Raw genomic sequence first — 14,246 nt, forward strand, 5'->3', positions numbered from 1 at the left:
CTCGTTTTGGCCTCCATTTGCACTGAACTTGCACTTCATATATTCTGTCTTTGATCGGCTTAGGCGAAGACCTTTAGATTCCAACACTTCTCTCCAAAGGTTAAGCTTTGCATTTACCCCTTCCTGAGTTTCATCTATCAACACTATATCGTCTGCGAAAAGCATACACCAAGGAATATCATCTTGAATATGTCCTGTTAACTCATCCATTACCAATGCAAAAAGGTAAGGACTTAAGGATGAGCCTTGATGTAATCCTACAGTTATGGGAAAGCTTTCGGTTTGTCCTTCATGAGTTCTTACGGCAGTCTTTGCTCCTTCATACATATCCTTTATAGCTTGGATATATGCTACTCGTACTCATTTCTTCTCTAAAATCCTCCAAAGAATGTCTCTTGGGACCCTATCATACGCTTTTTCCAAATCTATAAAGACCATGTGTAAATCCTTTTTCCCATCTCTATATCTTTCCATCAATCTTTGTAAGAGATAGATTGCCTCCATGGTTGAGCGCCCTGGCATGAACCCGAATTGGTTGTCCGAAACCCGTGTCTCTTGCCTCAATCTATGCTCAATGACTCTCTCCCAGAGCTTCATTGAATGACTCATTATCTTAATACCCCTATAGTTCATGCAATTTTGTACGTCGCCCTTATTCTTGTAGATAGGCACCAAAGTGCTCGTTCGCCACTCATTTGGCATCTTCTTCATTTTCAAAATCCTATTGAAAAGGTCAGTGAGCCATGTTATACCTGTCTCTCCCAAAACTTTCCACACTTCGATTGGTATATCGTCTGGGCCTACTGCTTTTCTATGCTTCATCTTCTTCAAAGCTACAACCACTTCTTCCTTCCGGATTCGATGATAAAAAGAGTAGTTTCTACACTCTTCTAAGTTACTCAACTCCCCTAAAGAAGCACCCCTTTCATGTCCTTCATTGAAAAGATTATTAAAATAACCTCTCCATCTGTCTTTAACCGCGTTCTCTGTAGCAAGTACCTTTCCATCCTCATCCTTGATGCACCTCACTTGGTTTAGGTCCCTTGTCTTCTTTTCCCTTGCTCTAGCTAGTTTATAGATATCCAACTCTCCTTCTTTGGTATCTAGTTGCTTATACATATCGTCATAAGCCGCTAACTTAGCTTCTCTCACAACTTTCTTCGCCTCTTGCTTCGCTTTTCTATACCTTTCACCATTTTCATCGGTCCTATCCTTGTATAAGGCTTTACAACATTCCTTCTTAGCCTTCACCTTTGTTTGTACCTCCTCATTCCACCACCAAGATTCCTTTTGGTGTGGGGCAAAGCCCTTGGACTCTCCTAATACCTCTTTTGCTACTTTTCAGATACAACTAGCCATGGAATCCCACATTTGGCTAGCTTCCCCCTCTCTATCCCACACACACTGGGTGATTACTTTCTCTTTGAAAATGACTTGTTTTTCTTCTTTTAGATTCCACCATCTAGTCCTTGGGCACTTCCAAGTCTTGTTCTTTTTTCTCACTCTTTTGATATGTACATCCATCACCAACAAGCGATGTTGATTAGCCACGCTCTCTCCTGGTATAACTTTGCAATCCTTACAAGTTATACGATCCCTTTTCCTCATTAGAAGAAAATCTATTTGTGTTTTTGACGACCCACTCTTGTAGGTGATCACATGTTCTTCTCTCTTCTTAAAGAAGGTGTTGGCTAAGAAGAGATCATATGCCATTGCAAAATCCAAGATAGCTTCCCCATCCTCGTTTCTCTCCTCAAAACCATGGCCACCATGAAAACCTCCATAGTTGCCTGTCTCCCTGCCCACGTGTCCATTTAAATCTCCTCCTATAAATAACTTTTCCGTCTGAGCAATTCCTTGCACCAAGTCTCCAAGGTCTTCCCAAAATTTCTCCTTCGAACTCATATTCAACCCTACTTGAGGTGCGTACGTACTAATCACATTGATAAGTTCTTGTCCTATTACAATCTTGATTGCCATGATTCTATCTCCTACACTCTTGACATCTACAACATCTTGTGTCAAGGTCTTGTCCACGATGATGCCAACACCGTTTCTCGTTCTATTTGTGCCCGAGTACCAAAGTTTAAACCCTGAGTTTTCTAGATCCTTTGCCTTAAGACCAACCCACTTAGTTTCTTGTAGGCACATAATATTTATCATTCTCCTCACCATAACTTCCACTACTTCCATAGATTTTCCCGTTAAGGTTCCTATATTCCACATTCCTAAACGCATTCTACTCTCCTGAACTCTACCCTTCTGTCTTAGCTTCTTCACCCTCCCCCGTCCAATGGAATCAAAGTACTTCTTTTGTGTGTCCCGTGTAAAGTTGATAGGTGCATATGCTCCCAAACAACTTTGAGTGGAGTCGTTCGAAAAGAAGTTTCTATGGCCCCCTTGCTCATTTAACACTGCATCCGGGTGCCTATGGAGATACAGCGACCCTTGCTCACTTATCACTGTGCTCGGGCCACACAGCGCGCCACTTACGGGTGACGCCCTAGCTTTAGCGCGATTTCGTTCTGAATTCATTTTCATAAGGATTCGACGTAACTGTGGAGTGCCGGCTGTCGACTACCTGACGCCCTCCCCCTCCTCCTTTACCCGGGCTTGGGACCGGCAATGTAAGATAAACTTACATAGGCGGAGTTCAAAAAACTTTGAATTAAATCATTCGAAAAAAAAAATCTTTGAATTAATAACGATGAGTGGCATAGCTGGATAGTGATATGGAGTTCCAGACTTGTTTTTTGTCAGATCTGGATCCATCCGGATTCAAGTTGTGGGGATTCTAAAAATTCTCATATCTTAACCGTTTATCGTACATCGTACGGTTTAAAATTATTTTAAATTTATTTATTTAAAATTAAATATAAATAGTATCGAACAAAAACTAACCACACGATATAATTATGAACTACTATTACGAGAGGACTCCCTATAATCCCCACAAGAGGATCCTCCATCAGTTTTGCAGAAGAAAGAAGGTAAAGCACCGCACGGGCTGGTCAACGGTCAAGTATGTCATCTGCGTGACTAATCACGTTAGCCGGCAGGTGGAAGGCAAGGCCAATTCTGTAATTCCCAAAATGTTAGCGGTTGGCATTGTCCGTTAAGCTCCGCGTGTTTCGGTTTGGTTCCCGCAAAAATAGTAGAATAAGTAAATTTGTACAAACGGTAATTAACATATCCATTCCTCCTCCTCTTTCGGCTCTCTTCATCTCTGCGCTTGTTCTGGTTTCCAACGGCCACCGTCTGCCATTTCCTCTTTCCCTTTTCTTTTTCTTTGACAATTATACATTTTGTTTCAAAATTTTATTTTCAATCTCTGGGTTTGCCATTTAACCCATTTGATTTGATTTCTTTTTACTTTTGAATTCTTAAGTGTATTGAATGATCCTCCTCCTCTGACTTCAACTTTTTCCATCTCAATCATCTTTTTTGGTTGCAGGTACGTGCTTTCACGTTTCCAATATTATTATAATTCTATTCGGACGAAATAATTTGTTCAAATATTTGATATATATATATATATATATATGTGTGTGTGTGTGTGTGTGTGTACATTGTTGTGACTCGTACATTCATACATGCATGCGTGTTGCCCGCAGAAGAAACCAAAAATGGCGAATGTCCGTATAAAGGATCAGCAGAAGGCTCCCGGTTCCCCGAGGGCGGAGGTGGGAGAGGTTGACACCCGAGCACCCTTCCAATCTGTCAAAGCTGCTGTTAGTTTGTTTGGCCAAGTCGTTTCTAGAGGAGGAAAATCTTCCAATGCCAATGCCAATTCCGATTCCAATTCCAGTGCCAGCCCCAAAGCCAATGCCAATGCCAATGCCGTCAAGAAAAAGCTTTCGCCGGAGGTGCAATATTCAATCAATATATCCCTTCAACGCCAATGCCATTGCAAAATGCTAACGTCTTGCGAAGAGAACAGCCTTTCTATTTTTGTATTGCGTATATCATCTCTTCTGAATGATTTGATATTTAACTGGGGATTTCTTGTTTGTCAGACTAATGCACTGGACAAGGAGACGCAACTTCTGTTGGCACAGAAAGAACTAAACAAGATTAAGCAACAATTAGGGAGTGCGGAAACTACCAAAGCTAGAGCACTCTCTGAGCTTGATAAGGCCAAGAGAACACTGCAGGATCTGAACACCAAGCTCAAAACTGTAACAGACTCCAAGCGATCAGCAATTAAAGACGCCGAAGATGTGAAGAATCGGGCTAAGAAACTAGAAGAGGTCAAATCCAGAGAAACCATTGAAGGTAGTGCTTGGAAACGGGAATTGGACCACGAAAGAAATGAGTACACAGCCACTGTGACCGAACTCGATGCAGCAAAGCAAGAGCTTACCAAAATCCGACAGGACTTTGATGCCGCCTTTGAAGCAAAACTGGCTGCATTCCAACAGGCAGCAGAAGCTCAGCGGTCAGCAAACGTTAACTCAGACAGGGTTAACGAGCTGTCAAAGGAGGTTTCAGCCATGCAGGGATCCATTGAACAGCTCAAACTTGCCGCCCTGCAAGCCCAACAGGAGCAGGCAAACGCCGTGTGTGAAAAAGAGGCCCACCTTCGATCCTACCGAAGTGCGAAGCAAGAAGCAGAAGACAAATTGCTATCTTTGAAGAATGAGGTTGATCCTGAACTGGCCAAAGAACTAGAGGCAAAGCTTGAAGAAACAACATCGGAGATTGAAATTATACAAGAAGAGATGAAGAAAGCACACGCGTGCGAAATGGACTCCGTGAGAGTGGTGACTATGGAGCTCAATGAAGCCACAAAGATGCTGCAGGAAGTGGCGGACGAAGAGAGCTCTCTCCGAAGCTTTGTGAGTTCCCTCAGGCTGGAATTGGAAGATGTGAAGAGGGAACAGGCTGAATTGAAGGACAAAGAAATGGAAATGGAAGCTCTCGCTACTAAACTAACTGATCAAATACAGAAAACCAAAGAAGAGGCAGAGGCACATCGTAATGCACCTCCTAGTCCTCATGAATACGATGCACATCACAGCCCAACTGCTGAGAAGCTGTCATCTGAAACTGAAAGCACAAGGCTGGAAGCAGAAAAGATGAAGGAAAATGCTAATCAACATAAACGAGAAGCTGAAGATAGCAGAGTTGCAGCAGAGGAAGCAGAGATGAAACTGAAGATTGCCCTCGAAGAAGCTAAAGATGCACGAGAAGCAGAAAAAAGAGTCCTTGGGGAGCTGAAGTTCTTATCTGGGGGAACACAGGAAGAAGGTTCGTCTTCAAACTCAGAGACCGGTGCTGCCAAGATCAGACTATCGGAGGAGGAGTTTGAATCTTTGAGAAGGAAAGTCGAGGAATGTGAAAAATTGGCTGAGATGAAAGAGGCAGAAAGCATGAACCAAGTGGAAGCACTCAACGTAAGAAAAACTGAAGTAGATAAAAAGCTGGAGGCCAATTTAAAAGCCATAGAGGAAATCAAGACTGCAACAGACATGGCATTGAACAAAGCAGAGATGGCAGAGTCGGCAAAATCAGCAGTTGAGGGAGAACTTCGCAAGCGGCATCAAGAAGAACAAATGGTGGTGGGCGAGTCATCAGTATCATTCCCCGTTCAGTTCTAGCAGGAATCAAGAGAAGATCACAATGGCAGACAAGTTGGATGGGAATGGGATCTCTCGTAGTCCTTGAGGGAGAAACACCAACTTCCAATCCAACACGTCCCATTTTGGTGTATTGATTGTATTCAGGAAAACTTAATTGTAAGTCTCAGTGGTTCAAAAACAGGGAAACACGTACATCTCCCGTTTTCTTATCTCAATACTCAAAACAATACTTTCTGCTTTTATTGGTTCTTCAGGGCAAAATTTAACAAGTCAGCATGCAGACTTTAACCAACTGATCCGCAGACGAGTCTTCGCTACAGAAATAGCACCAGCACCAGAAACTGACATGTCAAAAAACAAAATTAGAAATCGCTAAAGGTTAAAACAGGTTAATCTGTGCAATTACTATATCGTTTGGAACTGTGCAACTAAGGATGACAATTTTCCTGCTGCACTACTACAACGCATATTAGGCTACTCGTAGGTCTGAACTAATTATCCGGGGCAGCCCCATATGTCAAATTACATACACTGTATTAGCTCTGCAATTGTTAAGTTCACGTAGATAATGTCAGCAGTCACCATTACAACCAATCATTTCACATGATTGCAACTCTAGGATCAGTAATGCAAAGACTCCTTGTCCAGCAGCTTTAGAGTGATCACAAAGCCATAAGATTCATCGCAAGTTTGCATGGCACCAAACTCTGGTTTCAGTCGCCATTGATTTTTAGGCCATCTAAAGACTCAGATAGCCCATTCCGATTACCAAACTTGTTAAACTCAGATTCTATCGTTTTAGCAATATGAGTTCTTTCTGCCGCAGCCTCAGGTACATCCACATGAAAAGAACCGTGTCTGATTGGTTGAACGGATTCCTTCATCAGAGACTGCTGCCTGATGTGGGTGTAGAGCTGTTGATGAAAGTGGTGGTCCAAGGAGAAGCAATTGTCAGCTTCATTCTGTGAATTTTGAGATGATCCTGAACCTTCTCTTTCACAGAAATGTGGAAGGGATGCATAATCCATTATCTAACAAACATCAAATCCAACTACAAGGTTAGTCCATTTAAATACAAGAAGCAAAATTGGCTATATGTCCATCACATGGGTTTGCCTTCGCATCCAGTTTCTACAAGTACATTGACTTACGAAGAGGAAACATGTTCATGTGCAGTGAAAATACTAAGGATATTAAATTAACTATAAGAAAGGTAGTTTAATGTTACCGAAAAAAAAGAGAGATGATTTTGAGTAATATGAGAAGAACTCATAAGCATTCAAATTCGCAATACATCAAGCATTATAGGAAACACATTACCTCCAACAGTTCATCCCTACCACAACCAGACAACACTTGCACTTTTTTCCTTGTCCTCTCCTGCAAAAGTGGCTTGACAACCTGATAACAGGCCAAGAATTATACGACTCCAATTCTAAAAGGGCATCTAAAATATATAAAAGGGCTCATGCAACAACCTCAATTGTACTTATGCAGGACACAAAAGATTTAAGATTACATTATATCACAAAGATTAACAATGTGAAGACTAACCTTCCAACAAGTTGAGAATATATAAGGGGCATTTACAATGTAGTATGTATTTGTCTTCTCCGGGTAGTTCAAATCATCAATGGTTGATATAGTTGTCAGTAACTGCACGGACATGCAAAATATAAGGTAGTGAACTGTAGAACTCATGTAGACGCATACAAAGTAGAATCATCACAGTCATGCATTACATGAGATTTATAATCATCCTGGTTTATATTTTTTTCATATATTTATAAAAATAATTCCTCGCTAAGGAACATTGGACAAACCTAAATAAAATTGTGATTTGTACTTGTCATAGGAAAGAACAAGATGAGTTTAAACTGTAACGAAAACAAACAAAAAGAAAGAACATCATTACTCAAGTTATATGTACCTTTATTTGGCTTAGTGCCGAGAGCTTCAAACCAGTCATATCTAAAACCTTGATGCAGGTGGTAATAGGCTTACCATACTTCTTCGATGCAGAAGGCTACAGCCAAACACACAGGTCAGAAGGATGACTCAAGAAACCTTAGAGATTCAAGATCTGGTACTCACCAAAATTACATGATCTCGATATTCATTAATTTGAATGTGTGACTGCACATAGTAGTGAAACTGTAATCAAGAAGAAAAATATTTCTCAAAGATTGTCAAGACTGAAGGACCCCCAGCACCAAGTTAAAATGGCTGAAGTAGGTAACATTGTTGTCAATTGTAGGACAAGATGGTCTTTCATTTTCATCTAATACTTACCGATGCTTTGTCAAATGTACTTAGCCCAACACCAATGGCAAAGACGGGCAAGCCCTGAAGAGCAAAGGAGAATGAATAAACATTTCACAGGCTTATAGCACACACAAATTACAAGAGAAAAACCATTTGTAGAAGAGACATGACAGTGTAAACTCCACAAAAGAGATTAGTTTTAAGAAAGAATGAGCACCTCTCTTGAGTAACCCGAAAGACCTATGAGCTGTGAATCTCGCACTCCTCTGTATAGTTCAGTTGGAACTATGGGCTTCTGCAACAGAGGAATAAGATTCAGGAAATGTCAGCAGCAGTAGGCCACCATGGTTATACATTAGAATGGTAATTTGGCAATCAGTGGCAAACATTAGACAAGTAGGAGAATAGGATAAACTTACGGCTAATATATTGTCAATATCATTTTGTACCCTCCAGTTTAAACAATCGACCAACTGGAACATCAGAAACATACCATTTGATTTCATCAATAAAAACAAAAGCAAAACAAGTGAGCCAATAATGGATATGATATCATTAGGTGAAATGTGGAGGCAAAAGGGATGCAGTGTTACCATTTTATGGGCTTTGGCAACATTGGAATCCCTTGCTTTGAGAAAGCGGCCGAAAGTCTCAACTAGATAGCCTTGATGAACATTCTATAAACCAAGAAACAACTACAACGATCATCCATACAAGACAAGAAATTTATAAAGACTCAAGTGTCTGTCTTGTCCCCTACTTGATGTTCATGTTATTAAAATCAAAGAAATAGATTTTTTTAGTTTAAACTCCAGTAACATGATTTGAGTGGCAGCAAATGCCAAATGGGCAATTGGAAATTACCCAGAAGAAAGAAAAAAAGACGAAAGATTACATTAAGCAATGGGATGATGCGATGGGATTGATTCTAGTGGTGTTGGGTTGATTAATCATCACATGATTCACAAGATGGTAGTGTGTACTACTAGTCTACTAGTTCCATTAGCATTAGCATTAGCAGCACCCCAAACCCAAAAGGTTTAAAAAGCACGTCAATTAAAATCAAATAAATTAAGTAAAAAGAAAGAAAGTAGAAAGTCGGTAGCGGCAGCAGAAGACGAGAGTTGAGCTGAGTTTAAGCTGACAAGAGAAGAGAAGAAAGATGGGAGAGCGGAAAATGCGAACCTGAAACGATCTCTTGAGAGGCTCATCAACTGCCATTTCCCCAGATTCCACCAATAAAAAAAACAGTAGAAATATCAGAAACAGTGAAAATAAAAAATATAAAACACCAAAAGGTAAGAAAGAGGAAAGAGAGAGAGGAAGCACACCTCGGTCCATCAGAGCTTGGAACTGCTTGATCGCTTCCTGAGAAACGATCCCCATTTCTCTTCTGCTGCTGCTGTGCGCCTGTGTCTCTAACTCTCTCTAACTCTCTAAGGAGGATCAGAGTGAGTCTCTGTTCTCTTTGTATGGATTCTCATATGACCGTTTTTCTGTTAATTTTCGTTAGGTATTATTTATGTTTAATTTTAAATAAATAAATTTAAAATAGTTTTTAATCGTATTATGTATGATAGATGGTTAGAATGTTGGAATTTTAGGATTCGGATGGAATCTAAATCTAAAAATGGGAGGCAAAGCAATGTGATTTGCGCCAAATTAGTACTTGTGCCAAACAGCCAGCACAGCACAGCACAGGTATCCCAGCTGAAAGATTCCTCCCAAACCGATCGCCCAATCAATGATGGGTCAGCTCTATCCCTCCTCCTCGTCGACTCTCGGTAGTAGTGTAGGACCCCACACCACAAAATCCGGCCACGTTTTTTGGATAAATTACATAGTAACCTCTCATGTTTGAGGTCTATTGCAATTTTATACAACATCTTTAAAATATTTCACTTTCATACCTCAAGTACTATTTTATTTCAATTTCATACAACCATTACATTTTCCATTCATGAATCTGTTAAATGCTGACGTGGCTGCCAAATGTCTGTCACTTGGTAAATAAAATAATTTGTTTTTTTTTTAAACCTGTCTGCCAATTTTTTTTTTTTCTCTTTCTTCTTCTTCTCTTTCTTCTTCTTCTTCTTCTGGGTTCGGTCCCTTTTTTTTTTTTTTTTCTTCTCCTCCTCCTCCTCCTCCTCCTCTGGGTTGCAGGGGATTTGATCATTCTTTTTTTTTTCCCTTCTTCTTCTTCCTTCTCCTCCTCTTTCTTCTTCTCTTATTCTTCTTCCTCCTTCTGGTTCGGTCCCTTCTTTTTTTTCTTTTTTTTTCTTCTTCTTCTTCTCCCTCCTCCTCCTCTTTCTTCTTCTCTTCTTCTTCCCCCTCCTCCTCTTTCTTCTTCTCTTCTTCTTCTTCCTCCTTCTGGTTCGGTCCCTTCTTCTTCTTTTTTTTCTTCTTCTTCTTCTTCTCCCTCCTCCTCCTCTTTCTTCTTCTCTTCCTCCTCTTTCTTCTTCTCTTCTGGGTTCGGTCCCTTTCTTTTTTTTTTCTTCTTCTTCTTCTTCTCTTCCTCCTCTTTCTTCTTCTCTTCTGGGTTCGGTCCCTTTCTTTTTTTCTTTTTTTTTTCTTCTTCTTCTTCTTCTTCTCTTCCTCCTCTTTCTTCTTCTCTTCTGGGTTCGGTCCCTTTCTTTTTTCTTTTTTTTTTCTTCTTCTTCTTCTTCTCTTCCTCCTCTTTCTTCTTCTCTTCTGGGTTCGGTCCCTTTCTTTTTTTCTTTTTTTTTCTTCTTCTTCTTCCTCCTTCCTCTTCTGGGTTCGGTCCCTTTTTTTTTTTTTTTTTTTCTTCTTCTTCTTCCTCCTCCTCCTCTTTCTTCTTCTCTTCTTCTTCTTCCTCCTTCTTCTTCTGGGTTGTAGGGGTTCGGTCCTTTTTTTTTTCTTCCAATTTCAGGTTTTAAAAAAAAAAAATAAAAAATTATTTTTATTTGCCACGTGGCTGACATTTGGCAGCCACATGACATATATGTGGCAGCCACGTCAGCATTTAACAGATCCATGGATGGAAAATGTAACGGTTGTATAAAATTGAAATAAAATAGTACTTGAGGTATGAAAGTGAAATGTTTTGTTGTATAAGATTGCAAATAGACCTCAAACCTAAGGGGCTACTATGTAATTTACCCACGTTCTTTCTTGTGTTTAATTTTTTTAGATTTTGTTAGATTAAATGTTAGATTAGGTACCAACGGAATTCAAACCACACTGATATATAAGAGCTCAACTTCTTTCTTTCACTGTGGTAAAGGGCCACTTGTTAATCTTTTTTTTTTTATATTAAGAATAGTAATATTTTTTTAATAAATGATATTATCAACCCTACAATGAGGGGATGAGTTTAGTCTCATAATGAGTTAGCAATAATATGATTCAAATTTGCCTTTGGCGAGAATTGAATTAAGATATCTCACTTACAAGTTGAGAGAAATTTTTACTAGACCGGAGTGGAGTACTAAGTGGCATTAAGAATAGTAATTTGAATCCAAAAAGAGTTTAAGATTAGTATTATTATAGGTGGGTAAAAAGGAATTCAAAAGTGAGTATACTGGAATATAAATCCTCATAAAGTGAGTATTCTGGAATTCAAAAGCTATAAACTCCAATTCTAACCTGCAACAAGGAGCATATTTCAAGAGTGAGAGCAAAGTTAACCGGTAGGCTTTGAGTTCAAAGTATCAAGTAACTCTATCTACTTGTTAATGGAGTGAAATCATAAATCCTTATATAGTGGCGTGGGTTTGTCGTAGTTTGTTACCCTACCCTACCCTAATATCGTGGGAGATGCTCACAATAGGTTGCGAGACTTGGGCCTTCGACGACTATTTACACGAGCCCAGTGAAGTACGTGTCTAATCCTTGATTACGTTTTCCTCGGAGGAAGCTTCCTGGCACTTTACACTTCACACGTGAACTTTGCTTTTCTTCTGTTTAATTTTCATGGAAAAAGAAAAGCATGTTTGACTATGGTTACATAATAACGTTTTAACATACAACAAGTCATGCAGCCTGCCATATTCAATCAACCCAATGTGGCACAAGTTCATTTTTTTTAAAATTAAATATATGAATACATTAAATATAATGGTTGGGATTGAATATAAGTAAATGTAACGATAAAAAAAGAATTTCACAATCTAAACTTAAATCCAACCGCTAAACAATTAAAAAAATCTATTTAAATCAAAATTCAACCAAAAATTCTATAAACGCTTTTGTATTTGTCTAAATATCCACACAAAATCACTTTCATCTAATTCTTCATTTTTTTTTCTAGAGTAAATTGTAGTAATGGTCCCTCAACTAAAAATCTATTACCATTGGTTCCTCAACTCATCAAAACGTGCAGCTATAATCCTTCAACTAAAAATCAATTACCAATGGTCCCTCAACTTTAATTCAACTGGAGAAATGGTCCCTCAACTTTAACAAAATTGTAGCAATGATCTTTCCAACATACCTCATTTTGACAATATTATGACGAAGTTGATGAAAATGACCATAGCTACACGTTTTGATGAGTTGAGGGACCAATGGTAATGGATTTTTAGTTGATGGACCATTGCTCCAATTTGATTAAAGTTGAGGGACCATTACTATAATTTACTCTTCTTTCTATCCACCTATGTATTTCTGTTTAAGGATGGGATCGGTTGTGAGGTTTTCCACGTTCTTTCATGTGGTGCATGTGTGTTCATCATTTATTATAAATTAAATATTTTAGGTTAAAATGTTTATAAAAATAAATTAGGATAATCGACATAATTTTTTTTTTAAATTATAAAAAAAAGGCTAAAATCGTTCTTCAATATTTTGGGCAAAAAATTTCAGCCAAAACCATTGGAGGAGGAAAACTGTTTCTGGGTTAGAACCTAAATGTTTTGGGTTAAAAATTTTAAGTTTTAACCCTAACCATTGGAGTTGGTCTTAGAATTGTTTTTTATTTATTTATCAAAAACTGCTTTATTTTAAAATTTAAAGTTTAGCAATAAAAAGTGCTTGGTAAAACTAAAATATCCTGCTTATTTTAAAAACAATAGTCTCCAGACAGTAGCTTTTAAAATCAACATGTATGTTGCTTTTAAAAGTTACTTTTATTAAAAGCTGAATTGAGCTTTTAATGAATATTTTCAATTCTTTGTAGTACACATTTTATCTATGGGAGAACAAAATGATAGTCACCACCTAACACAACCACCGCTATTACCACCACCATCGTTGTCAGCATCGTCTTCACAACCACAATTGTCACCATTGTCGTTGCTGCCACCATACCACTATCGTTACATTTGCACCCGGACCACCACACTCCCACAATTGTCGTCACTATCAACTCAACCACTCCCACCGCCGTCATCACCACCACATACAACTGCAATCACCACCATCATTTTCACTGCCACAGCCACCGATGCCACCACCACCACCAACACAAGTATAATCACCGCCGCCACCACCACAAGCATAATCGCCACCGCCGCCACCACCACAAGCATAATCGCCACCGCTTCCTTTACAACAACTGCTACCCCCAATCACCATGAGCTTTTAGCATTATATCAATTTGCACTGTGAGGCTTTTATATCAAGTTATTCTGTAAACGAGTCCTATATTTTTTATGTTATCAATTTAACGAAGGACCAAACGGTTATACAACTCAAAGACATTAGTTGATACGATTTTAAAATTGCATGGCACAAAATTGAGAAACTTGAAACTCCATAATCTATTTCAAAAATTAATTTAAACTTAGATGATGTAAGCTGTAGTTAAGCACTAGAAGGAAAATACAACAGAATTGGCAATCGCAAAGCTGTGACCCCTAACCTCTAAAATTTGCAGCCGCGAGCATCACAATATTTATATATATATTTTTTGAACAAATCTATATTTAAATATTAAACATCAATACATTGATCGATCATTAATCTATAATAATAGGCTAATAGCAATGATAATACGTTGTTATGGTTTGATTGCTGCTTATTATTATTAAAGACTAGTAAGCGGCCGCGATTCCCTTTAATTATACGAATATTCCGTACGCGTTACGTATTACAAAATTCAAAGTGTATTTTCAGCATGACATTTTAAACTTACGCTCCTGCTTTGATGCATGTAAATTAAGGTAAATGCGGAAGGAAATGACTTCGCTGGAGCCCTATATATGTTGTATGTTGTGCTTGCCCGTCTGAAGACAAACATTGTCCTGTTAAACTATGTCACCAAAAAATACTTACATATAAAATATATGTTTGTTTCATATGGCATAGTGTGACACGTGGCATAACACTATTGGCGCAAACACACGACATCTACATGTATACTACAAAATAATGATGGATATGAGCTGTTGCATTATATCAAGTATTATATTCAAACATATACGGGGAGAGGTGCGGTCA

The 14,246-nt window shown here is 38.8% G+C and overlaps 2 protein-coding genes across 3 annotated transcripts; one reads left to right on the forward strand and one right to left on the reverse strand.

The window, feature by feature from the left end:
• Nucleotides 1–3,055: 3,055 nt before the first annotated feature.
• On the forward strand, nucleotides 3,056–5,635 carry LOC126623339 (WEB family protein At1g12150-like). The gene is made up of 3 exons (XM_050292197.1): nucleotides 3,056–3,454; nucleotides 3,615–3,866; nucleotides 4,017–5,635. Exons 2-3 carry the CDS (start codon nucleotides 3,627–3,629, stop codon nucleotides 5,598–5,600), a joined length of 1,824 nt encoding a protein of 607 aa, XP_050148154.1. The 5' UTR covers nucleotides 3,056–3,454; nucleotides 3,615–3,626; the 3' UTR covers nucleotides 5,601–5,635.
• Nucleotides 5,636–5,955: 320 nt separating this feature from the next.
• Nucleotides 5,956–9,399, reverse strand: LOC126623344 (SEC14 cytosolic factor-like). Of its 2 annotated transcripts, none has more exons than XM_050292204.1 (11): nucleotides 9,179–9,399; nucleotides 9,033–9,061; nucleotides 8,441–8,524; nucleotides 8,267–8,320; nucleotides 8,065–8,142; nucleotides 7,875–7,928; nucleotides 7,677–7,718; nucleotides 7,513–7,608; nucleotides 7,137–7,238; nucleotides 6,903–6,983; nucleotides 5,956–6,613 (listed from the first exon to the last, which is right to left on the reverse strand). In XM_050292204.1, exons 1-11 carry the CDS (start codon nucleotides 9,231–9,233, stop codon nucleotides 6,296–6,298), a joined length of 993 nt encoding a protein of 330 aa, XP_050148161.1. In that variant the 5' UTR covers nucleotides 9,234–9,399; the 3' UTR covers nucleotides 5,956–6,295. The 2 variants fall into 2 exon arrangements, with proteins under 2 accessions (XP_050148161.1, XP_050148160.1); XM_050292203.1 differs by having other exon boundaries at nucleotides 7,677–7,736; nucleotides 9,179–9,382.
• Between the last annotated feature and the right edge of the window lie 4,847 nt (nucleotides 9,400–14,246).

This window comes from Malus sylvestris, chromosome 5 (assembly GCF_916048215.2).
Source record: "Malus sylvestris chromosome 5, drMalSylv7.2, whole genome shotgun sequence".
In the NCBI taxonomy this organism is placed as follows: Eukaryota; Viridiplantae; Streptophyta; class Magnoliopsida; order Rosales; family Rosaceae; genus Malus; species Malus sylvestris.